The sequence below is a fragment of the Glossina fuscipes genome, unplaced genomic scaffold, assembly GCF_014805625.2.
Source record: "Glossina fuscipes isolate IAEA_lab_2018 unplaced genomic scaffold, Yale_Gfus_2 1, whole genome shotgun sequence".
Classification (NCBI taxonomy): domain Eukaryota; kingdom Metazoa; phylum Arthropoda; class Insecta; order Diptera; family Glossinidae; genus Glossina; species Glossina fuscipes.
The window spans coordinates 41,703,775-41,717,646 of NW_023998415.1; the positions used below are offsets into that span (position 1 = coordinate 41,703,775).

The window sequence follows — 13,872 nt, forward strand, 5'->3', positions numbered from 1 at the left end:
GTCTTGAATCTTGTCACAAGTGTCGACTAACGTTTTCGTACTCATGATCCAAGCCAAAAGAGGCTGTTAGTAACGAAAGAAATTCTTCTCGAACCCGACATTTACGCCAAAAATCGGACATATTTGACATATCTACTCATGGTAGCACTTTTGGTCCAACACGTAATAAACGTTCATGCTCGTTAAGCAAGCAACGATAATAGTTGAGAAATTGGTTATTTATTCCTACTTTCTATTTTTACATTTTCTACTTATGAACAGAATATTCGCTTTAATATTTTTTTTTTTTATAAAAAAAGTAAATTGTATTTGTCTTATAAGAATGTAATAAAGAATTCCATTATTACTTTTTTTGGGCGATTTTCTGAGAATATATTTCGAGTTTTTTCATCATAAAAGTTATAGAACATATCCCGATTTGACCGTATGCCGCATGTATTACTTTACATGATTGTTTTTTGCACCAATTTCTAAAGAATGCATAAACCGTGTAAAAAAAGCAGTGCGTAAATTATTCTTCACTCTGCTATGCTTTCTTTCATATTGTACTATAACCATTGCTTGACTAACTAAGCATTAATAAATTGGCAAAAAGAAATTTTTTTTCCAATAATATATATATATATATATAAGCTTAAAACCCGATACACACACATATAATGCAATGAATAGCTATTCATAATTTTTTTATTTATTAGATAAAAATAATTTCAGTAAGTTTATCGAAAAATATTGAATGGAAAGAAAATGCTTCTCTCATTTGGTTCAGACGCTGCAAATATGAATACAATTTTTTGTTACGACCATAACATTTCAAAAAAGCTTTTTTATTACCAAGCAATCAAGAATATATTCCTGGTCTTGCTTGATATAAGCCATAAATGAATATATATTTTCTTCGTATTTGTTATGTAAATTCCATAAATTTTTATTTGATTCCATTCTATATATTCACGATTCTCTTGAATATGTATAAAAATTTATTATTGAAAATTTTAGTAAATAACATTATTTACACATTAAGTGGTGGCCAGCGGTCCTATGAAACATACATGTTACGAAATACCGGGTGGTATGTTCTTACATATCAAATGCAATCGAAAGATTGTTTTGTAAAACTCCAGCCGCTGAAAAAACGAGGCTCAATAACTTCATATTATTATTCAAAAAAATTATATTGTTGAAAACTGAATGAACTTAAAGTAAAAGAGAACTTAGTGCTGAGATCATCTGCGTAACGGTTTCTAAAAGAAACTTCATATTCCTGCTTAATCTCAAATGACAAGAATAATCTATGTTCAGGCTTTGTTGTATCACTTTTTAAATCCGCGACAGACGAATGGGAAAAATACGCCTATCGTCTTTTCCCTGAAATGCTTGTAATCAAAAAATTTGTAAATAAAACTCAACTCTAATACAAAAATATGTGAATAATTGTTATAAATTAATAAATATTAAACACTATATGATATATGATGTTATTTCCATAAGAATTTTCAAGTGGTTCCATTCACAAATCTGTCATATACTTGATGTTTTACTGAGATGAAAACTATTGTAAGACGATAATAAAACGGGTTATCGTAAAGTCAAGAGCTTACTTTGCCAAAAACATCCAGATTCGAAACCTACCGCGACAAATCATAATATAAAAAAAAAAAAAAACAAATTAATTTTAGATTACATCAACTTTTAACTGTCAAACTCACCTTGCCAATAGTTTAACTGTCAATTTAAATGCCAAAGCAAATGGGCACGAAGGTTGAAAAAGCACCGAATGGGCTTTGAATACATACCTAGCCGTTGGATGTGTTCAATAGAGATATGTTCTAGAATAAAAACCGAACAGAATCTGCGATTATATCCGCCGAGACAACATTACATATGCAGCTGGCGACAACATTACATATGCAGCTGTAATTATCACATTTTTGAAAAATGTAAAAACTATACTCAACGTATGTTATTCTACAAGGATAACAGCGACCCTGCAGTTTGCACAAATAATTATAGTAGAATGCGAAATAAAAAGCAGTAGTCCTTAAGACATTTTAGTAAAAATCGAAAGGCAATTATAACTAATTTATATAAAAGATTGAAGTCATTCGATAAGCTCACAAAGGAGCTTCTAAGATCGATGAAAAATTAAACCACAATATTCTAGGAGGAGCATTTGTAAATTTAAGAACATATAGCTCTGAAGGAGGAAATCACAATCTATCTTATAGCGTGTACCGCTCATAAATATTCCTTAAAAGAGCTAGTCTCTTTTTAAATACTGATGAAAGAATTCGGAATCGAAGTTGAATATTTTTGTTCGAAAGGGAAAAGAAGACGAAGCCTGCAACGGAGAGGACTGCGCGTCAACAAACGTTAAAGGTGGAGTAATATTAACCAAAAAGCAAAGTCTACGCTGCAACGTTTACCCGACGAAGAAGAAATAAGCAAACAAAAACGGGAAGGTGAATATATTATGGGATATACGATTAACGCAAGTACAAAATATACGAATTGTGAAACGTGCCTAACGCTATTGAGAATAAACCGTAAAAAAAAGAGCTGAGGGTTATATTATTTTGCTGCTGTAGGATTAAAATCTGGCACTATTAACAATTGATAAAATTCAACGATAATGTTCTACAAATGGATGATTTTCTATGTAATTCTATGATCTCCTAGTTTTTCAATTTCTTTAATTTCTAATTATTCAAGAAGAATTATTCACAATACATAAGCGAATATCGCCCAGACGCACAACAACTTTTCAATCTCAATGGTCACATTATACTCCTGGCTTATCGTTTTTACTCAAAAGCAAGAAAAGTAAGAGACAAGAAAAACAATGTTGTCAACCAAAACGAAGATAGAAACAGTAGATATTATCGCGATCGAAGAAAAGTAAATTTTACAGGGTTCACTAGAAAGGCAAAAATTTCATCGATTATTTTGGTTTGTTGACAATTTTCACAGCGAAGACTATGCAGTGATAGTCACTGAAAGAATATCAAATCAGTTATTCCATATTTGGATACAGAACGACAATTTGTAGCTTCAAGGTGAAACAAAATGTCACCATACATTGGGAACATCATTCCAATGTAATTAATTAAATTTGTAGAAAAGCTTCCTGTACACTTCCTTTAACACATTGACAACTTTCCAATTTGACACCAATTGCCGTCGTCTTATGTAAAAAATAAGTACAACAAACTTCGTCATGGTCCACTTGATCAACTATGTTATATTCATGTCATATGGGTTTCTATCCTTCTTATGCAGCAATAAACTTTTTAGTTTACCTTACGTTGGTTCGTTAAACATTAATTGTGTTGATTTCGAAGTTTTCATTTGAATTCTAATAGGGTTCTCCTTAAAATTAGATATTTTTTCAAAATAGTGGAGTTTTTTCTTTCTTTCTTTTTTTTGTTATACACTTGGGGAAAAAAGAGTTGAATTTTCTTATATGACTTTTGGTTTGGCTTAGGCGCTATTGATTGCTTAGCAAACATTTGTTGCTAATCGAAGACAGACAACTTTAGTTGCGTTAGCACCAAAGAAAGGGAGTAGTATTCCTGGCAAGAATAAAGTAAGGTGTAAAGTAAGCGATTTTGGCGCTTACGTGCAGGCAGCTTTTGCTTGCAAACATAAACAATCTTCTTAGATACCAATCAATCGTTACGCTATCAAGAATTTGTTAAAAAGCCATACTATTCTTATTATTATTATTGTAATTTTTTAGACTAATGAAATAAACTCTTAGACTAAAAGAAAAACACTAGCAACATAGACTATGGCCACAGTGCTTCAATAAATGTAGAAATTTTCTAAACCTTTAAGATTATTTTGGATGTAGTAATGAATTGATGGGATCCCTTTTTATGATCGATCATACCTCTTCTTTCCTATTGCCGCATCTATGTCTGCTGCGATGCAAAGTTATGAAGCGAAAATATTATGGAAGAGGTTTGGACTAAGCTGAACCACGTTTATATTCATGTTCGATTTGGGAAGTCGAATCATTAACAGCATATAACCAAAACTTAAACTATTTATTCAAGTGTTCTTTCCATGACTTTCAGAATTCGAATAGTACGCAGATGGCAAGAAGATGAATAAAGCTAAAACTAAGAAGATTTGGGATGGTAAAATTAATCTCCATAACATCGTGCACACTCATTCTCATAATACATCTTCCATTTACTAATATCGAATATTTCAAGTATGGCTTAACTTCAACTACGGGTCCAACTAAACGGAAAAGATTTTACGCTTTGCATGATTGATCCGTTCTTATGTATTCTTCTCGACTTAATCAAATGTACTTTTTGTAACCCTCGTTGTTGTAACTTGCTATACCTTGGTACTACAAAGTAAGAAATTAGTTAGTTGGGTACTATTGCAAGCAGTTCTTTCGACTGTGACAATCCCTTATAAATATTACAAATGTGTATAAAAACAAGTCAAATAGAGTGCATTTAAAAAGATGAAATGAAAAATTTTATTTCCTATATAAAATCACGGAAATGATTAAATCGTTTAAAAGTCAGAAATTTGTTTCTGAAACGCGTCAAGTTCAAAAAGTCCATTTTAATGGATTTTAAAGTCTATTGAATACTCGTATTTTAAGAATATTTTTAATTTTATTTTTAGAAAATTTGTGCTTAAACAATATATATGGAAAAATCTACAATAATAATAAAAGAAAAGATAAGTAAATAAATAAATATGTTAAAACAAATGCGTTTCGCTAATACCTTTTTTTAATCACACGAAAATAATATATGGAAACAATAATACACACAAAACAAAAATAATATTAACCAAGCTTGAGTACGTAGAAGTGATGAACAGTAATCCACCGGTATGAATTTATCCGCAGAACATATTTGATCATCGTACGCATGACAGCGACATTGATGATGTTGATCTTGATGACGATAGTGATGATGATGATGATAATCTTGCGCTCAATATCTTCGAGCTGTAGTAGGCCGTGGTACACCTGAAGTACGCGGCCTTGCTGAGCCTAATGAGGACTTAGCTCGCATAGGTTGCGTAACCGATTCCGAATTATAACTAAGATACACATGCGATAAATCGATCAAATCATTTGCATCTTTGTTATTGTCTTTTGTTTCTGATATATGTTTGCGCATATTGTTGCCGGTATAGGCAACACATTTCAATTGCCATTCGCCGATATCCTCATTCCAGTGGGTATACTGATTAATCATAGACTGATATTCTTTTGGTATATAGGAATTCAGTACAAGTTCACACAAAGCCAATTCACGTGATAGAGAGCGTATATTTTCATATATGGCTTCTTTCTCACGTTGATGTTCTTGCTGTTGATCGGCTAATTCAGCTTTAACACCCATCAGCATTTGCATAACTCGATGAATTTTCTTAGTAATGCCAGTATTAGCCTCCTGTAGGGACGAGTAACGTTCTTCGATATCTATGCGTTCAGTTTCTTTTTGCTGTAATGTCTCCCGTAAAGCCTGTTCGGCTCTTTCACGTTCCTCCAGCTCTTCCAAGGATTGCTCCAGTAGTTTCTGTTGAGTTTGTGCTTTCTCCAAAAGATTTTCACCACCTACTAGTATTTTGCCTTCCAGTGATATAAGTTTATTACGCAATTGCTCTTGCTCCGATTTGGCGTTGGCAATTTCATGTTGATGCTCCCGTTTGCGACGTTCCAAAGCTTCCTTCTTGGCTAAACGCTTCTCGCGAATTTCTTTCTTTTCACTGTTTAATTGGGGCTGCGCATCAGCCAATACCTCAGTTTCAATTTCATCGTCATCATCACCCTCTTCTTCTTCTTCTTCCCCCTCAACCAACTCTTCTTCATAGCCTTCTTCCAGCTGTTTGCGCAAACGTTCGATCTCTTCTTGAAAGTGACGTAACAAAGCGTCTTTTGGCTCTTCATTAACATGCATGCGGTTTTGAATGTTTTTAGCGCGACTAGCATAACGTAAAGTTGATATTGTTTCCATATAATTGGTGTCGGCTGGAGAAATAGTAGCACACATTACCGTCTTCGAGTTTCCACCCAAAGAATCCTGAAGCAAACGTGTTAACTTGGAATTACGATAAGGAATGTGAGCACTTTTTCCATCCACCAAAGCACTGATGACATTGCCCAACACGGATAAAGATAAATTGATTTTTGTAGCTTCCTTCAGACGTTGACCGCTAGCTTGAGTTTTACTTTGCCTCTCTGAACCAGCTAAATCGACTAATTGCAATTTGCCCATACGTACATGCTGTTGACCGCCTTCGCCCAACTCACTGCGCTCTATGGTTATGGAAAATATAGCATGCGAGCGAGAAGATTCCAAATTCATTTTTGTAGCACCAACAGCACGATTTTTGTTCCCTAATCTCATAATATTTTCTAGATCGTCAGCGTTATGTACTACATAACCGCTCAAATCCTTAACAAAGACGCCAATATCGGGACGCTCTTTAACTTCCAAGCTTTTGGTAACATCTTTACCCAACAAGTCACGCACTTCCTCGTTATAAATTTCCATATAACTGACGCGTACTAAAAATTTCTGATTTTCTCTAGCCTTTGCAATGTGGCCAAAAATATGCGCAAAAGCATTCGGTATGATGCCTTTCGTTTGCGGCGATTCTGCGCTACCGGACATAGTATACGTTTTACCAGTACCTGTCTGGCCATAGGCCAATATAGTACCATTGTAACCTTCCAGGACTTTTTCAACAATTGGTCGAGCAGTATCTACGTATAAATCTAACTGGTTGGACTCACCATCGAATACATTATCAAAGTAGTATGTTTTGGGTGGTTCATTCGAAGTAGCATTAGGCTTGACTACAGTGATGGCGCGCTTCAATTTATCAACCTTAATAACACTTAGCGAACCTGACATGATTTCATTTCTATCCATAGGACGAGCACGCACCACCACTCGTACATTTTCTACTTCAGCTTGTTGTTCATTATTGTCTTCAGTCATTGTTTAATATTTTTCCTTTACGATAACTTTGATGTTTGTTTCCTTCTTACACAATATTGCCTTTTTTCAGTTTAGCAAAAAATTTTGCTAAAGTACCTTTATTGATTTTTTTTGTTTCCTTTGAACATCTAATTTTATATTATAGTGTTGTCTACAATTCGTTTAGTATAAAAAAAATAATTATCAAAGATTAGCGTAAAATTTTCAATATAGGGTTGCTTGCTGACACGAAAAACCGCGATTATACTTTCCTTGGAATAACGCATCTTTTTAATATATTTCTTTCTTATCATACGTTTATGCTTTATACAATTAATTGATGCGTTTAAGACAAATATTAACTTTATTTAATAATTCTTTAATTTCTAATTGGACAACAATATTCAACGCTTCTAACTACATTAGTATGCTTGGGGGACTAACGCAATGATGCATTATCCCTATATTCAGGTTAAGACTTTAACTTTGCCGGTTTTTTTACTAAACTTTATTGAAGCAACTAGTTGACACAATAAGCGGGCTGACGCAATGATGCGTTACTATTAAAGTCGGCTTTAAAAGTCTTAAGTGGTAAACTCAATTAGAAGCTGCGTTGCCGTATGATTTTATAGAAAAATGTAAAAAAGGTCATATAGTTTCAGAACCAAACATAAAAAATTCAATATAAATAAAAAACAACAAATATATAGAAATCCACAATAAGAAAGTTAATTAAAAAGTAAATAAGCTTTCTGATTGATTGGTGATAAAGAAGATTGATTAGATAAGCCATTAAGAAAAACTAGCAAATGTTGGCTAGGACCACTTCTCCAAAAACGTGATGATAACGAATTTGGTGCAACATTCACGAGAACTTTTATCATGTAAGCAGTGACGGTTTTCAACATCGCTAATAAATATTTCCCCAAACATTTTCCCACTAATTTATATGTATCTAATTTATTGTATGCTGCGATACGCAGCATTAGTTATTCAGGAAGCGTCCTGAGCAGACAATGATTATCGTTTTCCCATTAATGCGTCTTTTGCTTCATAATAAATCCATAAATATCGGTTATTACCTGAAATTTTTTAATTTTAGAAATTATTTCCTTGACATTAATAAACTCGAATTTTAATTAAGAGGCTGAATTTTTCCGCTTGACGAAACTGTTTTGTTAATCTCCAAAAACTACCATTCAAATAAAAAGCCATTTATGAATTACTATTTATTTTCTTCTAATAAAATCATTTGGCGAATATATTTTAAGTATAAAAAAGTGGTCCTTATTGTTTGCTTTTTAATTTTTTTAACATAATTTTTTTAACATAATACATAATGTAAAATTAGTACAGAATAAACATAAATTAGGCAGATTAGATTTAAATTTAAAAGAAACGGTCTTCATTTTTTCATGTATTTTATTATTCTTTTTATGTTATTTGTTTTTGTACCTACAAAATCCATATGATTTGTCAAGTCTCATAGAGTATTGTATACAATCGACTAAATTTAACTCGCATCACAAAAATAAGAATAACGCATAATTAAGTTAATCCCGTTCATGCTTTTTCAAGTTCTTTTAGCGGTTTTTAATTTTTAGTACAATTGATATCATCGCTAAACTTACGAGATTTATCCGAAATTAAGAGAAGAAAAACCAAGAAAAAATTTAAGGTAAGCTTTTTCTCAATATAATTGTGGTATATTTCTTGGTAAATTTGATTGAAAAAGTTTAAATAATTGAAGATATATATATCAAAAATTAGAAATTAGGTATTTTAATGTAAGCTAATGGAAAGAAGTTAATTAGTATTTGACGCAATTGATGGCATGAGAAAGAAAAAATTTTCTACTTTTCTCAGCTTACTAAGGCGATCGTTTCTATAATTGCACAAATATTAATGCTACTAAAAATTACCAAAAACATTTATGTTAGTAGTTATTTTGGAGTTCGCGTAACACACTATTGGAGAAAAATGGATTGTGAATTATTAAAACCACCAGAAGAAGTAAAATTGATGAAAATATTACGGAGAGAGGCATTTTGTAAAACAATTGAGGTACCACGTTTATGGGTAAAAGAAGAAAAGTCGCATAAAGTTTTGCCATTAATAAAGGCTTTGCTACTAAAAATGCCGTGTTTAAAACCTGTCCGGCCATTGAAAATTGAAAATAAAGTAGAAGAAATACGAGAGATCCTGTTGCATCCTACGCCGGTAAAATGCTATGAGGATTTACCACACAGTGATTTAAAAATTTTAGGTGTCACAAAAGATGATTTTGGTTTAACACGATTGGCGCTTTCCTTCGATAACTGGAGAGCAGATGAGCTTTTTAAAGCCATTTTGCCGCAGGAAACGGATGGATTGACATCCTATTCCTGCATTGGCCATATAGTACATATAAATTTAAAGGATAATTTGCTAGACTATAAGCACATAATCGGTCAAATTTTATTGGACAAAGTGCATGGATGTCGTACAGTGGTTAATAAAACAGCCGCTATAAATAATACTTACCGTAATTTTCAATTGGAACTACTATGTGGTGAACCCGACTATCAAGTGGAAGCTAAAGAGAATGGTTCATGTTTTCATTTTGATTTTTCGAAAGTCTATTGGAATCCTCGTTTGTGCGGCGAGCATGAAAGAATTGTGAAAATATTACAACCTGGCGACATTTTGTACGACGTATTTGCTGGTGTCGGTCCTTTTTCTGTACCCGCAGCACGTAAAAAGTGTTTTGTTCTGGCCAATGATTTAAACCCCGAGAGTTATAAATGGCTGGAGCATAATATGAGACGTAACAAATGTTTAAAACAAGCGAAGCTTTACAATAAAGATGGCCGTAAATTTATTTTAGAGGATTTAAAAAAGGATTTGTGTGAAAGATGGCAAGAGAACGACATTGGAACTTACAGCATTCACATAACCATGAATTTACCTAGTTTAGCGGTAGAATTTTTAAACACCTTCTGTGGCTTATTTGAGCATGAGTGCAGAAATAAAATAATAGATTTCACTTCCGACAAGATTAAATATCCCTTAGTACATGTATACACATTCGCTAAGGGTTTAAACAATGAGGCAATGGCTTTACAAAATGTAGAATCTAATCTGGGTTCGAAATTAACTGAAAATCTACATGGCGTACATTTTGTACGCAATGTTGCTCCTAATAAGGATATGTTTAGGGTATCCTTTTGGTTAACAAAGGAGATTTTAACAAATTCTATACCGAATGATTTGTCACGTAAACGAACAGCTGATATAAACGGAGATAATTTAATTAGTAAAACCAAGTTTAAATGTTGTTAGGTTTAGAATTAACAAAGTAAGAAATAAAAAATTAAAAAGAAAAAAAACAAGTTTTATTTAATTTTGTTTTAATTTAAAAAAATTAACAAATTTCATTTAATTTTTACGTTTGTTCCATACTTGAATTTCAGCGATGGGTCGTAAGTCGAAAAGTAAGGGCCAGTCGCAGAGCGCAAAGACTTTAAATAAAGCGAAGAAAGATAAAAATGTTTTTAAAGTCTCGGATAAGAATCATTCTAAAAAGGCCAAACAAGTGCGCGGTAATTTAAAAAAGGTAAAAGATGACTACATTTTTTTTATTAACAAGGTCTTTAAACATTTATTTTATTATTATTATTATTATTATTTCTTTTCTTTTTTGTAGATAAAAGATGAGGTGAATAAAAAACAAGAAAAATCTGATGAGGCGCTTAAAGAGCTGCATAAGGAGTTAGTTATGAAGAAGCCAAAGAAATCTCAAGCTCGTCCCCTAAAATCAGCCAAAAAGCCAGCTTCAGCGAATAGCGCGAATGTCTCGGCCGAATTGAAAAATTTGAAATTCTAGTAAAAGCTTGAATACCTATGGGGTCTGGAGACAGATGAGAAATATTCAATTTCCCAAACTTTTGTTGTAGTCATTAAATATATCAATCAATTGAAAAAACTAACTAGTGTTAGCAATCAGTTTATTTGCCTTGTACAAGCTGTTCATAAAAATTTTAACCTGACGTTGTAAAAATAACTACATTTCCTAGAAAAATCATTTTAATTTGTGTACAGTAATACTTGTGTTTGATTTATTGGTAAGTAAAAAAGCAACTCATTACCGTTATCTGTGGCATCATCATGTAACTTGTGAAAGGCGTATTTATCTTCTCATCTTTTTGATGCCTTAGTAGGAGCAGATAAGTATGCAATGTGAAATAAATTAGATAAGAACGGAATTCTGTTTATGTTTATGTGACCGGCTAACTAATGTTTCTGTCAACATACGTATTACTTTCCGTGACGTAAGCGTAAATTATGTATAGATTTCTGTTATACTTCATACTTATATCATTATTGTAATTCGCGTAATCGGATTATGCGAATATATTAATTGTTCGATTTTATTGGAGTATTTTAATGAGTATCATGCATCAAAGGTCCTTTGAACTACATTTTAAGCTTGTCACACAACGCGTACGTGCGCTGTGTGACCTATAATATGTTGGTTAAAAATGTTGAGTGTTTATTAATGACGGAGAACTCTTTGTCGCAACCTCATAAAGCGATCTGTCCGCTGCATACGAAATTAATTTTCAATTTGAGCAAGTAACTAAGTTTTCGGATTCAAGGAGATTCAAGGTTTTTAAGAAGGTTTTAAGAATGCAAATACCGTTGCATCAATCTTAATCGCAAGACATAGAACAATATATATAATCCCATGTTTTAACTTATCTAGAGATTTTGTGAGTGAACCTAACTTCGAAGCTGTTGATGTAACACTATTAAGCTTTGACTTGAGGCATTTGTTTGTTACCAAGAATTCGAATTTGGAGGTTAACGAACAAGATATGTCAACATATCTAGTCTAACAAGACTACGATCAACTAAGTGGTGAATATTTTAAATGTCCATATGATCTCCCATTTGGAAAACATTCCCAAAAACGTAAAAGATTTCGAGATTATTTTGCTTAAGCATTGGTCATTGAACTAGTAGTCGAATCATTGCTAACAGAAAAGAAAACCTTCGAAATATTTGTACAATTGATCGACGTTATTGCAAAGCTTTTCCCAAAGTAAAAGTCTGATTGCCTTTTTCTTCTTTACTTTCCTATGTTTAGGATCATTGAATATGCATCAAAGTTAGTGAGAAAAATTTTGTCTTTATTCGCTACTACAGCAAAAAAAAAAAACGAGCTTTCATTGTAAGTAAAGATTTGATTTGTTTATCTGTCTCTCCCTTTTGGAACACTTCGTCTTAAAAATTGAAACTTGTTACGTATATTCTTTTTTTTCCTCCAAAGGACAAAGCTTTTAAGGGATAATAATAAGTATACAGACAGACATGTAATAGTTATAAATCTGCGGGGGAGCATTTTGTTTGGTGCATATGTGCTTGATAGCTGAAATTTCTACCGATATTTCAACTGCGCATTCCATCAAACTTTTGATGGAACAACGAAGAAAAGTTTTTTTTCCATTTCTGAAAAGGTAAAAAAGTGGAAAATTTAGAAAGAAATAGATAGACTTATATATCGAAAAAGAATTGCGAAATTTTGTTTCGGGCATTTTGATTTGTAAGATGATCTCCGTTTTAGTTGGTTAGTCACTGATGATTTCGATCAATTCCGTGCTTTAAACAGTTCGAAACATTGTTTTTGGATTACAGATATGGGACGCAAATTTAACTTTGACCAATCAACTATTTGATTTGGGTGGTTGGAATATATATATATGTGTGAATAATAAGAGTTAATTATTTCAATTTCCAGTAAATATATACAATATATAAATATTTTTTATCGCATGATATATAAAGCTTAAGTCAATAGAAAGATGACATTTCTTCATCGTAACTAAATTCTAACTAAATTCCAGTACCTCATAAATAATTTTAACGAAGATAACAGCGATGAGGCTGTTGGCAAAAATATCGTTATAAAAGAGAAGTAGCAAATATGAATGCAACCTATTCGGAGTAGCGTCATTCGCTTAAGCGGTGTTAATAATGAGATATTTAACGGTTTTAACTTTTCTTACTGTCTGCGTAATGGGCTTACTGGCTGCTCAACTAGCCCATAATAATGCTGTCGAGTTTTCGACAACATCAACGATCTCTACGCTAACTCAAGATTTAGAGGAGCTTTTTCATATGGTGCCTTTCAAATCAATTAAACGTCTAGTAACGCGCTATTTGTTAAACGATCAACAATTTCAAAATATTATTCGCATTATTAATTCGAATGACGCTCACGTCGCTTATATGCGCTTTCGCACACAGCCCGAAGTGATAGGCTTTCGCAATTGGGTACGTGTACAGTTAATGATGTCAGGCGGTGAATTGTCTTCAATGGAGGAATCTGGTGAATTGGTTATATTTAATCGTTCGCCATATTGGTCGAGTACGGTCTACGGTTGGCAGGGATTTGTTAATGAATTTCTTATGTATTATCCTCAAGATCTATTAAGTACACATATTAATATGAAAGTCGCTGAAAATGGAGATTTTTCGCAGCTTTGGACGCGTTTACAAAGTTTGCAAGTAGTTTACGAACGTGTAATTGCTTATCCGGAAGCTCAACGTGTTATAGCCGCTTTAGAGGACGCTGGTGTTAATATCGAACAATTTGATCATTTTATACGTAATCTATTTGGTTGGTCAACGGTTGCATCTGCACATTAATTAAAAAAAGCAGCAAAACCGTTATATGTTTCCGATCTTAAAAATCCAGCAACATTAATTATTGAAATAGAATTTTAAAAATTATAAAATAAAAATAAAACTTTTTATTGTAATATTAAAAATTAAGAAATTCATTCAAATTAAAAAAAAATTTTAACATATCGATATGTAGGCAGATAGACTTGTATAGGGTTTGGAAATGAATATAAAACCAAAG

General features: G+C 32.6%; 4 protein-coding genes across 6 annotated transcripts; 3 read left to right on the plus strand and 1 right to left on the minus strand.

Moving 5' to 3' along the window:
* Positions 1–4,702: 4,702 nt before the first annotated feature.
* LOC119645334 (kinesin-like protein KIF3A) lies at positions 4,703–7,116 on the minus strand. The gene has a single exon (XM_038045481.1). The coding sequence runs from the start codon at positions 6,984–6,986 to the stop codon at positions 4,968–4,970; it is 2,019 nt and encodes a 672-aa protein (XP_037901409.1). The 5' UTR covers positions 6,987–7,116; the 3' UTR covers positions 4,703–4,967.
* Positions 7,117–8,583: 1,467 nt separating this feature from the next.
* LOC119631572 (tRNA (guanine(37)-N1)-methyltransferase) lies at positions 8,584–11,048 on the plus strand. Of its 3 annotated transcripts, none has more exons than XM_038023913.1 (3): positions 8,584–8,643; positions 10,418–10,560; positions 10,651–11,048. In XM_038023913.1, the coding sequence occupies exons 2-3, from the start codon at positions 10,420–10,422 to the stop codon at positions 10,828–10,830; spliced, it is 321 nt and encodes a 106-aa protein (XP_037879841.1). In that variant the 5' UTR covers positions 8,584–8,643; positions 10,418–10,419; the 3' UTR covers positions 10,831–11,048. The 3 variants fall into 3 exon arrangements, with proteins under 3 accessions (XP_037879841.1, XP_037879842.1, XP_037879843.1); XM_038023914.1 differs by lacking the exon at positions 8,584–8,643 and adding an exon at positions 8,660–8,681; XM_038023915.1 differs by lacking the exon at positions 8,584–8,643 and adding an exon at positions 8,713–8,742.
* On the plus strand, positions 8,754–10,505 carry LOC119631571 (tRNA (guanine(37)-N1)-methyltransferase). Its single transcript, XM_038023912.1, has 2 exons — positions 8,754–10,302; positions 10,418–10,505. Exon 1 carries the CDS (start codon positions 8,871–8,873, stop codon positions 10,284–10,286), a length of 1,416 nt encoding a protein of 471 aa, XP_037879840.1. The 5' UTR covers positions 8,754–8,870; the 3' UTR covers positions 10,287–10,302; positions 10,418–10,505.
* A 1,906-nt stretch (positions 11,049–12,954) lies between the features above and the next one.
* Positions 12,955–13,711, plus strand: LOC119632240. The gene has a single exon (XM_038025047.1). The coding sequence runs from the start codon at positions 12,981–12,983 to the stop codon at positions 13,653–13,655; it is 675 nt and encodes a 224-aa protein (XP_037880975.1). The 5' UTR covers positions 12,955–12,980; the 3' UTR covers positions 13,656–13,711.
* Positions 13,712–13,872: the final 161 nt, after the last annotated feature.

What these genes read in the sequence shown, in the direction of transcription:
- LOC119632240 (XM_038025047.1), top strand. Translation starts at nt 12,981, where the DNA reads ATGAGATATTTAACGGTTTTAACTTTTCTTACTGTCTGCGTAATGGGC.
- LOC119645334 (XM_038045481.1), bottom strand. Translation starts at nt 6,986, where the DNA reads ATGACTGAAGACAATAATGAACAACAAGCTGAAGTAGAAAATGTACGA.
- LOC119631572 (XM_038023913.1), top strand. Translation starts at nt 10,420, where the DNA reads ATGGGTCGTAAGTCGAAAAGTAAGGGCCAGTCGCAGAGCGCAAAGACT. An exon ending in TGCGCGGTAATTTAAAAAAG is followed by an intron (nt 10,561 to 10,650) that starts GTAAAAGATGAC and finishes TCTTTTTTGTAG; the next exon opens with ATAAAAGATGAGGTGAATAA.
- LOC119631571 (XM_038023912.1), top strand. Translation starts at nt 8,871, where the DNA reads ATGCTACTAAAAATTACCAAAAACATTTATGTTAGTAGTTATTTTGGA.